General features: G+C 29.8%; 1 protein-coding gene across 1 annotated transcript; it reads right to left on the bottom strand.

The window, feature by feature from the left end:
• Window positions 1-489: 489 nt before the first annotated feature.
• LOC136779455 (neprilysin-like) lies at window positions 490-6,800 on the bottom strand. The gene is made up of 17 exons (XM_066737073.1): window positions 6,728-6,800; window positions 6,456-6,637; window positions 6,214-6,375; window positions 6,061-6,144; window positions 5,775-5,992; window positions 5,510-5,707; window positions 5,299-5,434; window positions 2,927-2,988; window positions 2,702-2,843; window positions 2,414-2,622; window positions 2,176-2,352; window positions 2,003-2,106; window positions 1,844-1,905; window positions 1,334-1,385; window positions 1,183-1,250; window positions 804-1,105; window positions 490-730 (listed from the first exon to the last, which is right to left on the bottom strand). The coding sequence occupies exons 1-17, from the start codon at window positions 6,763-6,765 to the stop codon at window positions 548-550; spliced, it is 2,379 nt and encodes a 792-aa protein (XP_066593170.1). The 5' UTR covers window positions 6,766-6,800; the 3' UTR covers window positions 490-547.
• Between the last annotated feature and the right edge of the window lie 6,921 nt (window positions 6,801-13,721).

The raw sequence follows: 13,721 nt of genomic DNA, 5'->3' as shown, positions 1-13,721 counted from the left end.
TTGTTGAGAGGTTGTAGTATGTCAAGTATTATTTTCCAAAACATGAAAAAATTTTTAATTTTTATTATATAAATCAATTAAACGTTCAACTTAATTTTGTTTTTAACTTTTATCAAAGCAAAGGCTTTTTACCCATTAGACCTTCGATATCTATGGGAATAAGTAAGTATAAACAATATTAAATCTGTAAATCAATCACACTTTCTGCATAATCAGACAATTAGAATTAAAATAATATAACCATATTGATACTATTGCCGAGTAGCTAGAGATTTTTGTTAAAAATAACAAATTTAAGATAATTCTTTCTTTTAATCATTAATAATTTCTGTTAACATTTGTAATTATTAATAAAATAAAATTATTTTAACGAACATGTATTTATTCTTATACTTTCTAACATTAACGAAAAATCATTCCTCCATATATTATATGAATATTTATTAGATCGGAAACGATAATAATATATTACAACAAAAGATTTGCAATTTCATTTATTGGTAACTGTTTATTCTAATTATTTTCATAATAATTACAAGCTTATATTTTACTTCCAAATATTACACTTCTTTTCAGGATTCATATAACTTCCTACTGGGCAAGAGAAAGCTTTAGAAAATTCTTCTGAATTTGATAATTCACCTAAAACTCTAATTCGGCCAGGACTGTGTTCATCAGAGTCTAAATCAACTTTCAATCTTTCTGGTGGTTTAATTGTTTCGCACCAAAGCTATAACAGAAATTCAATGAATAAATAAAAAAATTTTAAACAAACTTTAAGAAAAAACGTTATTAATACTAACAGATGCTGTAGAAATGAAGAACAATTGATCTTCACTAAAATCTTCAAATCCAGGAATCTTTGGATCTGGTGTTCCTTTCATTGTTCTCCATAGCTTGAAGGCATTATACAAACTATGTATTCCTGTACAATCAGCAATGTTCTCATCCAAAGTTATGTTACTGTTAACATGAGAAATATATTTTCCATTTTGCACAGTATATAATTTGTATTGGTTAATGAAGCATTCCGCCCTTGACATATATTCTTTGTCCATTTGTTCATCCCATGTGAACATTTTGCCATCTTTATCGTAATTACGACCTGAAAGAGATGTAATATGCTAGGTCCTACGGCATTCTTCAATATTATATGGTTTTCATGAATTTAATAAGCATTACCAGTGGGATCAAATCCGTGGGATATTTCGTGACTGACTATGGAACCCAGCAGACCAAAATTGAAAGCACTGTGAACAACGGGTAAAGATTTATTTAACGAAATGAGATTAAAGAAGTCATTGTATGAATGTTATTCGAAAAAATTACTTACTCAGGATGCAAAATAGAGAAAAGTGGGAAATTGAATAGTCCAGCTGATACAACTAAAATTGAATATCAAATACATGAGATCTTATTTCAGTTTATTTTTAATCCACTTATTACTAGCCAACATTATCCATAGAAATGTGCGTCGAGTATCTATTTATATTGCTCCTTTTTAGAAAAGACAACTTAAAGTTGCCGATTAGAAGATTAATATACGTGTGATATTCTTTAACCCTTTCACTGCGAACAAAAGTCTATAGGTGTAACCGAGTGGTGAGTCGGATTTTCAATATTTTTGAATCTAATCTATATAATTTTAGAATTTTTATATGCATATGCATGTATATACGTTTTTTGGCTTGCGTCACGGATCCATGACATTCACAACGAAAGGGTTAAGAAATTGTAAAAAAGAAGGTATCGAATTTTTTAATTTAAATTAACATTTCTTATAAATAATATGAGATTGGTTCTCCATACATTGCTTTAAGCACTATTAGCCTAGGTTACTTACTCAAACTATTAAACTGTTGTAGAAATTGAGCATTCACTGTAGGGGGACTCTGCTGACTCCATCTAACATAAATTAAAACATTTGTTAAAAAATATTACCCATTATTAACCCCAAAGCTTTTAAATTTCTTAAACTAGTATTTGTTTTAATTTGACTTACGCGAGGTCCTCAATGTCTTCTCCCGATAGCATTTTCAAAATCTGCAAAACTTCATATTTTTCATAGTTTAATGCATTTTCAAAATGTTGAAAGCTAATATTTAACTAAATAAAAGATACAAGAAAAGTTTTACAAATTATTAATTATTTAAAATTCAGTATTAAAAATCATACCCCATTATAATGGTTTTCAACAGCAGTATTGTTATTGTACCATTTCGGATAACCAATGATTTGCTTCATTTTGTCAACCTTTTCCTTAGCATCTTTCTTCATATTATCATTCATCCAAGCGGATCTTTCAATTTCTAATTTTGTCCCATTTTTCAGAACATCAATCATATCGCTTGCCTTAGATGAAACAAAAAATAAATAACTCATACTCATTATTTGTAAGTACATTATGACTTACAGCTTTCAAGTTTTCTTCGGGAAAATATTTCTTTACGTATTCGTAGGAAATTATATCCGACATTTTTATTTCTTCAATGCAAGTTTTCCATCTTTGTCCTTCCTCTGATGTATCATCATAGCCATATTGAAATCGAGAAATAATGTTTTTCATATCATTGGTAGTGTATTTTATCATTTTGCTTATAAAACTCCAATGAATATAATTGACTAAAATTCGAATGGTATTATTTTCGTTGTTCTGCATAGGAATAAAGGACTGAACGAGTGTATTCATGAAATTAATTACCAAGTACTTCAAAAGGCGTTTGGAAAAGAAGGTGGAAGTATTTTTGAAGATAAGGGCTTTCCATTTTAAGAACTATGTGAACATCTTCTCTGTTAGAATTTAGTTCTCTAATTAAATCTTCCAAATATTCCTTAAAGATATTCTAAAAGACAATTAATAATTTCGAATGTAAATTTTATCTTATAAAAAGTATTTACTCTTTAGGATATAAATCAACTGATATACCTTCGTTTCATTAAAACGTTTTTCGGGTTCAGACTCATTCTGCCTTAAAGGGTTAGACAACTCTAGAATGTTTAACAAAATCGATTTTTTTTCGCTTAAAATATATTTTAATAACTTAAAAATATTTTTCGAAAAAATAATTTTTGAAAAGTAAGACAAAGTGCAAATTTTAATTCTACCGCATCGTGTTTCGACCGGGAAAGCACCTTTTGTACGCTTAACAGAACGTCCACGGTGTCGATCTGCAAAAGAGGCCCGCAGCTATTTAAAAATCATCAGAAATACAGCCCAAAAACAAAACATAAATGAGGAAGGTCAATTATATGAAGCAGGCATCGCCGAGTAAGGTAAATATAGATATTATAATTATATACGACTTAAAACTTTAAATATGTTTTTCTCGAAACTACATGTTTTGAGCTGGGCGGAAATAAAACTCGAACAAATTTTCGCCAACCGACCTGAACATTTGACTGTATATTCAAAACTATATTATCTAGGGAACTGCGTAGGATTTTTTCGATATAATCCATAGTTTTTAAGTTACAAGCAATTATTGATCATTTTTTCTCCCATTTTTCGATTTTTTTTATACATGCATAACTTTTCAAAAAATTCCTACCTAGTTCTCTAGCTCGTCTTATATATAATCGAAAATAGTTTAGTTTTTGTTCGAGAGCAATAATTGTATGCACTTGCGTTTCCGCCAGTGTATCTTTACAACCAAAACACGCCAAAGAATAAGTGCTCTAATGTCATTATTTTTCTTTCTTTGGCTTTCAAAATATTATGTCTTATAGAACAGTTCATTGATATAATAAGAAAGAACCGTTTTTAAAATTCTAATTTGTTTCATTTTTTCGTTAAAAAAAATCTCTAAATATGTAGATATTTTCTTGCTCTGGAATGGCCTAACCCCTTAAAACTTTATCATTATTTAAGTCACAGCATTATCAGAATCTTTGCCAATATTTCGATAATTAAAATAAGCATTCATTTTGTTTTTCAAATGAGCCTTATTACCAGCATTAATATTTTTTTATGTAAGTAACATCAAAATTACTTTAATCTTTTTCTGTTATGTGTGGTTTAGACTTATTCTTTTTAGTCTGTGCAACTTTAGTATTTTTGTTATTCCGTTGTAGGGATCACAAAAAAAACTTAAATCAACCATTCATCAATATCTTCGTTATTAGGTTCTAATCTTTTACCATTAACTGTAACTTTTCTTTTTATCTTAAGGTAGTAATCTAGTAAATCGACCGGTTTTGCAAGGTATTCTTCGGGAATTTTTTTGACTATCTAAATGAAATGCAAAAAATCTGAACATTTTATATGTTATTAATACTATATTGAATTATACAAAAATATATATTTTTTTAATTTTTACGATATTTTATTTAAATTATTTGGGTTCAAAGTAGGTAAAAAAAAACATGTGCTGCTGGCCCGTGAGGTATCTCCAGTTTAGGTAATCGGAAATAAAAAAATGCAACGGATTATTGTTCAGTAGGATTGTCATTCTGGCCGGAACTAGAAAAAATTAATTTGGTTGAAAAATAACAAAATGGCGGACTTCGAAAAAAAAGGTACAATTTTTGTAGAGTTAATTGGGCTGTAACTTGAAAAATTATGAATGAAAGAAAATGATTCTAGTTCCAGCCAGAATAACAGATGTGTATAGAACCACCTGTAAAAAATTCAGCCCGATCGGTTCAATAGAAAATCTGTTATGCCTCGGGCCGACCGAGAAAACGTGGTTTCAAGAAAAACGCATCCTCACACTAATCGTCGATCCCCGGTGAGTGCAACAAGCTTTAGGTCTCTTCATACGTGTCAAACGCGGGTATATCTGGTTATATCCGTTCGTATATCAAAAGGTATACGAAACTTCAAGGAAATATAAAGGTAATGAGTCATAATAGTGAGGAATAACCGTTAGCAGCTGTCGTGCACCTTACAGCGTTTAATTATGCGGCGCTCTCGAATGTATGTTATAACTTTGTTAATATTTTGAATATCGGTTTAAAATTTATACACCATATTCTCATGTTGGTATACTATCGAAATATGAAAAAAAACATTTTCGACCAAAACAACTAGACTACTACCTTAATCTTTTGTTCATTATTATAGTTTGTTTGATCACGAAGTCACTTTCAAAATCCTGAATCTAGATGATAATATTCTCTCATTCTCTTTTAAATTTTGTTGACTTCTATTTCTTCATTCTTTGGTTAGTCATTTTATTTTTTATATGATTTTTGCGTATTCCTTTATTAATACCCCTTTTCCATTTATAATAAATATGATCGTCTTTCCTTGTCTCGATCCATTTTTGCTAATTCTATTAGTGATAATACCATCCTTACCATCTTTCTTCATTTCCATAACGTTTTCATCAACGACACTATGATAATTGAAACTTTTCTGCGGATCAAAATGATCAGCTTCACTGAATGCCTCATTGGTAAAGTTCATTCCATCTGTGTCGTTATTTTGTCCAATCTAAAATAATCAATGTATCATTTTGTTTATATAAATCAATATTTTTCAGTAATTAAACGATTAGTAATTAACGACCTCATATAGATTTTTTTCAAAATTGATTAAATCATCCACATCTTTTGCAAGTTTCTCCTGATTGAGGATAGTACCAGTTTCATTCGCTATTTTATTTGCAATAGCCATAATGACCTTTTTATAAGAATCGGATGAATAAAATTTGCTACGATCTGTTACTTTTGGGTCTATCTGTAACGGGAAGTCTGGAACATCAATCTGCAATATAAACGAGTTAGATATCGAATGTCTATGTCATTCCCTTTAAATAATAAGCAAGTTTTACTTCTAAGGTGGGATCAAGATTATCCTTATCGAATTCTTTTTCTGCAGGTTGGAAGCCGACTAAACTTGTTAGACCCAAAATGTTTGCATAATATTTTTCTATTTTAGTCCAATGGTTATTTGTTGAATTCCATTGATCCTTTTCCATACTCAACGGCCAACCACCAATTTTTGAAACTACTGAAATAATTGGTGATAATCCTCTGGCATTTATAGCCTCTGTAGTAACAATATAGAAATTAATTGGGTAGAATATTAAATAAAAAATACACTGATTTATTTAGTACCTTCATTCATGCAAGCTTTGTACCATTGTTTTGACAATTTTAGGGGTAAAATATCCTCTGGTTTTGCTTCTGCTTCCCAAATTTCTAAAAAATGCGTTTTCATGAAAAAGTATGTATAATTATTTTTAATGTGATAAGAATAACAATAAATACCTCGAATTTGCAATTGAATATCTTGTTCCAATTGCTTCATTACATCCCATCTCAATGAACCACTAGGAACTTGTCTATTATCGCTCCAATTTCCACAAGCATATTCGAAGAAATCATCGCATGGATTTACGTTTTTGTTCATATTAGAAAGAATAAAGTGGCCTGTAATAGAAATTGAATTTTTTAGGCAAATTACTTAAACATGGTAGTTTTTATCTACTGTAAGATTTTATATGACTTGCCCAATTTTGTGCATTCCTCTGTCTGACAGGTTAAACCTGATAGTGATCCTTCATCATTTTTTGCATCAAGAATATGTCGCTTAAACCAGGAGAAATTCAAACGATTTGAATCATGGAAAATTGTATCATCTTTTGGTGAATCGGGTAATGTTCGGCCTAACACTGTGGTCACTGCACAATATCTTTAAAGAAAAAATTCGTAATTAGATCGTTGATAAGTGCAAGTGCTCGAATTATTTTAGTTAATGATTTAATGTATAAATAATAATTACATTAACACCCAACAAAACATTCTCGTTATTTGATACATCGTAAGCGCGCGAAAATGACTTCAGTAAGGTTTACACCGAACTCTTAAATTAGAGCAAGCATGCAAGAGTATATATTTTCATGAAAATAGGAAGCTCGTCCAATGATAAATTTTTATCGCATAATTATATGATAATTACAGCCCAGATACGCGAGAAAATCATGCTCTCGTCCTTCAGTAATGATTTTTGTATAACACTCATTATCATGAGTCACTCATTTTTTAAGTATAAGTATGTGTTTCAATACTGTACTCTAAATATAATTCGTTGTAAAGTAATTAAATCATTAAATCATTAAATCATTTCAAGCTTTTAAAAGGTATTTTTTTCATTTCGTCATAAGATGTGATATGTAAGTGTTGAAACGTTTTAATGTATATAGTATTATTTTCCAGAACATGAGATAATTGTATTTTTTTTTATTTTAATTAACAAAACTTCTGAATAAAATTTTAGTAACTTTTATCAAAGCAAGGATTTCTTACCCGTTAGCCCTTTGGAATTTACGGGTATATGCAGGTAAACAATATTAAATCTGTATACAAGGTGTATCGAATTTCATATAGCACTAGGATCAGAAATGTAAGACATTAGGAGGTAATATTATAATAATCGGCGTAGTTGCGTGCGTGTGTCTGTGTACGTGTATGGCAATACGAAACAGTGGAAAAGTACGAACTTCTTTTCTTTTTCGAAAAAGAATTGTCAACGAAAGTGACAGTAAATTAATTTTTCCGTTGAATCAAAGCCCTAATTTATCGGTTTAAAATTGATTTATCTCAGCAATTATGCTTTTACAGATTTTATAGTATAGGTCTTTTCTACTTAGTTTATCCTCAAGAATATGTGGTTAAAGTTAAAAACATCATTACTGATACACCCTGTATAGTATATCACCCTTTCCGCGTAATTAAAGAATAATTACAATTATATCAATATAATAATGTTGCTACTGCAGCTTATTTACTAAAGATTTTTGTTAAAAATAACCAATGTAAGATAAGATCTTTAATCATTAATAATTTCTCCTAACATTTGTTAATTTTTAATCAAATAAATTTATTTCAATGACCAAGAATTTATTCTTATATTTTTCAACATTGTCGAAAAATCATTCTTCCATATATTGTATGAATATTTATTAGATCGGGATACGATAATTATGGCTAAAGCAAATGATTTGCAATTTCATTTAATGATAACTTTTTATTCCAGTTATATTCATAATAAGTACAAGTTTGTATTTTATTTCCAAATATTACACTTTTTTTGAGGATTCATATTACTTCCTACTGGATATACGAAGGTTGTAGAAAATTCTTCAGAATTTGATAATTCACCTAAAATCCTAATTCCACCTGAACTGTGTACATCATAGTCTAAATGAACCACCATATTTTCAGCTGGTTTGAGAGTTTCGCACCAAGCCTAAAACAGAAATTCGATGAAGAAATAAATAACTTCATAAAAACTTTTACAAAAAATACAAGAAAAACCAACAGATGCTGTAGAGAAGAAGAATAATTGATCTTCATTAAAATTTTCAAATCCAGGAATGTTTGGATCTGGTGTTCCTTCACCTTTCTCCAAATCTTGAAAACTTTATATAGGTTATATATTCCTGTGCTATCAGCAATGTTCTCATTCAAATTTTGTTACCATCTACTTGAAACATATCATCTCTATTTCAAACAGAATATGATCTGTATTGGTAATGAAGCATTTCGCCCCCGACGTATATTCTTTATCCATTTATTCATCCCATTTGAACTCTTTACCATTTTGATCGAAATTCCAATCTAAAAGAAATATTATGTTAAGGCCTATTGAATTCTTTTATTACAGCGATTTTCATAAATTTAAAACGCATTACCAAAAGGTTCAAAATCATGAGATATTTCGATGATTATGAAACCCAGCAGACCAATATTAAGGGCACTGTAATCAACGGGTAAATATTTTTTTAGCGAAATAATGAAAGTAATTTTATGAATATTATTTCTAAAAATTACTTACTCAGGATGCAAAATAGAGAAAAATGGGTAATTGAATATTCCAGCTGATACAACTAAAGTAGAATGTCAAATACTCAATATTTTATTTCAGTTTATTTTTAATCTATTTGCTACCAGCCAAAATTATGCAGAGCATTGCGTTGAATATCGATATCATATCAATATTTTCTAGAAATGATGACTAAAAGTTATCGATTGTAAAATTACTAGATATGTAATATTCTTTAAGACATCAAAAAATCAAAAGGTATCAAATTGTTTAAATTTAAGTTATCATATCTTAAAAATAATAATATGATATCGGTTTTCGAAGCGTTGCTCTGAGTAGTGTTAATCTAGGTTACACTTACTCGTATTATTCAAATCTTGTATAAACATAGCACTTACTGTAGTACGCTTTTTTCAGTCCACCTAATATAAATTAAAACATCTGTTAAAAACTATTGCACATCATTAACAAAGGTTTATAAATTTCTTAAGTAATTATTTCTTTTATTTTCACTTACGCATCCACTTCTTTTTCTTCTTGCAATAGCGTTTCCAGATATTGTAAAGCTTCATTTTTTTCATGGGATAAAGCATTATCAAAATGTTGAAAGTTAATATTTAACTAAATTATATAAATAAAAGAAACCTTCTACAATAATTATTAATAGCTTAAAATTTAGTAGTAGAAATCATACACCTCTATAATGGTTTTGAACAGGAGTATTCCATACAACACACTTAATATTTTCATCGAAATAGGAAGTTACTTTAATGATAAATTTTTGTCACACAATTATATGATAATTACAGTACAGATACAAGAAAATCATCCTCTCGTTCTTCAGTAAAGATTTGCTCATTATCATTTGTTATCAGTAGTCCGTGATATTTTACGTATATTTACTATACTGTAAATATATTTTATTATAATTAATTAAACCTTTAATTCATTTCAAATTCTTAAGAATATTTTGTTTAGTTTCATCTTAAGAAGGCAGTAAGAAGTGGTAGTTATATAAATGTAAAAACATTGATATATATTATGTATTATTTTCCGGAATATGAAATATTATATTTTATTATATTTCTATCAGTTAAATACCTGAATTTTAATTTTTTATTAACGACAGGTTGGTTATCATCATTTAACCCTTTATAGTTTATCGGGACATTGTAAAAATGACAATAAAAGTAGATGAACTTTTTAGTTGGTTTTTAGTTACTTGTGTGTGTGTGTGTGTATGTGTGCGATGGCGCTGAATGTAATAACGCATTCTGTTTAGTTCATGTTTAATCCGCTTTTGAGTAGAGTTTTCTTTTTATAATTTTTAAGTGAATCATCCTTTTCGTAACAGTTATAAGAGCTGGAAAAAAAGAAAGTTCATTGGTACACTGCATTACTAATTTTGCCAATTAACTAAATGATAAGTAGCTAAAGGGGGTCACCCCGTGTGACGGCAGGTTTCTTCGATCTTTTTCGGGAATCTTATTTGACGAGCAATAAAAAGATATCAGTTTAAAATTTTTACTGTATATTTATTGATATATTGATAATAATCTGCATTTTCTTCATTGTAAAATCTTTATTAATATATGTATAGCACCATTCCAAATTTACCTATGTTGAAAAAACCGATGTCGATGGTCTCCACGATTCCAGCTGATTGGCTTATCTGAAATTAAAAAACCAAACGACATTTTAATCTGTAGAATTGTAGCTATTGCGCGAACTAGGATCTTTTGAAAATATGAAGCATTGATTAATTTTGACATGGTTTTGAAAAATAATTTTAATTTTTCACGTTTTTTTTCTCGATTAATATGTTACGTTAAAAAAAGCAGCTTGGAATTTGTAAATTATCCTAATTCGCGTTATACCTATAAATGTTCTGAAGATACCATTTAAACTTCAAAGCAATCGGTCAAACCGTTTTCGAGATATCATGGAAACTAGTTAGAAAAACGCGTTTAAAGATTCAAATATGCTTCAAACTATATATATGAAATCTTATGCTCACGATTAGTCTGCTATGTCTGGTCTATAAAGGGAGAGAGAGAGCGAGAGAGAGAGAGAGAGGGTTTCTTCTTCAATCTTAGCTTTTAAGCTCTCTCTTTACATATATTTTGAAAAGTCTCAGGTAACAAAGAAGTATCACAATAGGACTGGTGCACCCCACCACGTTGAGCGGTTAGGTTTTGCTCTGACCAGCTACTCTGCTTTGGCCTGAAGGATTTTATATTAAGCTACCAGGCCAAGGGTGTACGCCACTGTTGGGGTTTTAGTGGGTAGTCCCAGAAATGGGGAGTCCCACATACCCCGCCTAGAAGAGGCGGGTATGCGTAAACGCATTTCCCCAGCAGAATAAAGAAAAAAAAGAAAAGGCTACTCTGCTAACGGTTATAACTCTTCAAGGACTTCGAATATAAGGAAACTGCTTTGCCAACATATGTTACATATTTTTAAGAACAAATGTATGTAAAAAAAATAAATTTTTTTAAACTTTCACATGAGTTGACCCCCTTAAGATTAACAAATGTTGATTAGGTTATGGGCCCAGAACACGAATAAGAATTGTGTACAGCGGTAGAATGTTTAATTATTCTGTTAAGTTACTGTACCCTTCGAAAGTTATACATAGTTAATTGGCGAAGTTTGGATTCATTTTTTTAACAAAAAGAATTGAATTAATAATACAGTAATCTATCACAATGAAAATGAAAATTCAATTCATAAAATTGAACAAATTTAATTACCTTACTTGGAAATTTATGATGGATGTTATGTTTAAAGCTAGAAAATTGATGGGTTTAGTAGGTGGAACAGATATAAAATCGGCATCGGTACAAGAAATGAGATTGTGGGAAGAAAAAGAAGCCAGAGCTCAAGAATTAATTGTCGTGAGTATTTAAAAAATATGCTGACAAATTTAATACCAAGGTAATAGTATAATGCGATGTGTGGAAAAAATGATCAACCATTTTCGAACCTAAAGTCATAGTATGTGTGCACCTTGTGCAGACAGAAGTTTTTTAGATTGAAATAAGAAGATCCCATGTCGGGCTTTATAGCTAAAGTTGAAGAATTAATCAGTTAATTAAATTTTATGGACGAGGAAGTATTAGAAAACATGGTAATAACAAAGACTTTAATGATATTACCTGTGAAAATATAAGCACTATATATGTGTGTGGGAGTCTATACCTAATAAAACCAAGCTTTAAAAGAGCTTACGTCAAGGCTATTTGTGGAAGAGGAAAGAAGCAAGAATACAGAGGAAGAAGGACGATCATCATATCGTCAGTACTGGTTGCAAATTCCAAAGAAGAAACCAGAAAGAAAAGACTATAGTTCTAAGAATATAATGTCAAATCTATAGTATCAGTGTAGTTAAAGCGTACTATGAATGTGGTAGAAAGGGTCATTTTATGAAGAATTGTGTGTAGGCTTAGAAAGGAAGTAGTATGCACCATTCCTGTAAGAAACCCAGTCACATGATATAAAATTGTAAAATTAGGTTAGAGAAGGAATATTATACGCCTAAAAAGGAAAGTGATATTTAGAATGTGTTTATAGCTAATAATTTACAGAATAATAATTAATAAACACAAATGCAGGTGAGCACATGTGTAAAGAAAAGCATTTATTTGAAAAGCACATAAACAATGCTTCTATGCATTTATTTGGTAGGTTAATTTTGTACAAGTTACTGTTACAAACAGTTTTAGAAACAAGCTACGTTCAACGTCTAAAGAGGTATTGAATTTTGATATTTGCGACCATAAGGTATATGAAAATCCATCTTTTGTAAAAGAGATTTAATTATTTTGCAGTAGGGTAGGATAGAAGAAGATGATTTTCATAGTGTACTAAGCACGGAAAGTATAGTATCTTTTTCTAAAATAGAAGAAGAAAATGATTCTAGTATAATGCATTGTGTATGCAATGAGGCTGAAGCTAGCCGCTAGTTGCGAAGTGGAAAAAGTATTGCATATATGACAATGTTCAGACAATACGCACGCTCAAAGAATTATTATCTTTTTGATAGTTTAGAATGCTTCTTTCAAATTATTATTTGCACTGCCATTTAGTGCATTAAATTTGGCATAAAATGATATAAATTTCATGAGAAATCTCAATAGACAAAAATTAATTTATAATCATTGAAACGAAAGATATGGATGAAAATCCAGACACTCCAATGATGAGAGACAAATTACGAAACCTGGGCGCACGTTATCCAAATGTTAAATTACACTATCTATTAGTGTATTAAATTTGGAAGAGAATGATATAGGTTTCATGAGGGATCTCGAAAACCAAAAATTATTTAATAAAGATTGAAACGAAAGATACGAATGAAAATCGAAACATTCCAATGATGAGAGACAAATTTCGAAAACTGGGCGCATTTTATCCAATAGTTAAATTGTCCAGTGGAGATCCCTCATTAAACCTATATCACTTTCTTCCAAACTTAATGCACTATTTGATAGTGTAATTTAACATTTGGATAAAGTGCGCCCAGGTTTCGAAATTTGCCTGTTATCATTGGAATGTCTAATAGATTTTCACTCGTATCTTTCGTTTCAATCTTTATTAAATAATCCTTGGCTTTTGAGATCCCTCATGAAACTTATATCACTTTCTTCCAAACTTAATGCACTATTTGATAGTGCAATTTAAAATTCAGATAAAGTGCGCCCAGGTTTCGTAATTTGTCTCTTATCATTGGAGTGTCTGGATTTTCATCCATATCTTTCATTTCAATGATTATAAATTAATTTTTGTATATTGAGATTTCTCATGAAATTTATATCATTTTATGCCAAATTTAATGCACTAAATGGCAGTGCAAATAATAATTTGAAAGAAGCATTCTAAACTATCAAAAAGATAATAATTCTTTAAGCGTGCATATTGTCTGAACATTGTCATGTATGCAATACTTTTT

The sequence above is a fragment of the Prorops nasuta genome, unplaced genomic scaffold (assembly GCF_024137725.1).
Source record: "Prorops nasuta isolate Cenicafe-Biocafe unplaced genomic scaffold, Cenicafe_Pnas_1.2 PNAS00017, whole genome shotgun sequence".
Classification (NCBI taxonomy): domain Eukaryota; kingdom Metazoa; phylum Arthropoda; class Insecta; order Hymenoptera; family Bethylidae; genus Prorops; species Prorops nasuta.
The sequence above is the reverse complement of the archived record's forward strand: the minus strand, read 5'-3'. Positions and strand labels throughout refer to the sequence as shown.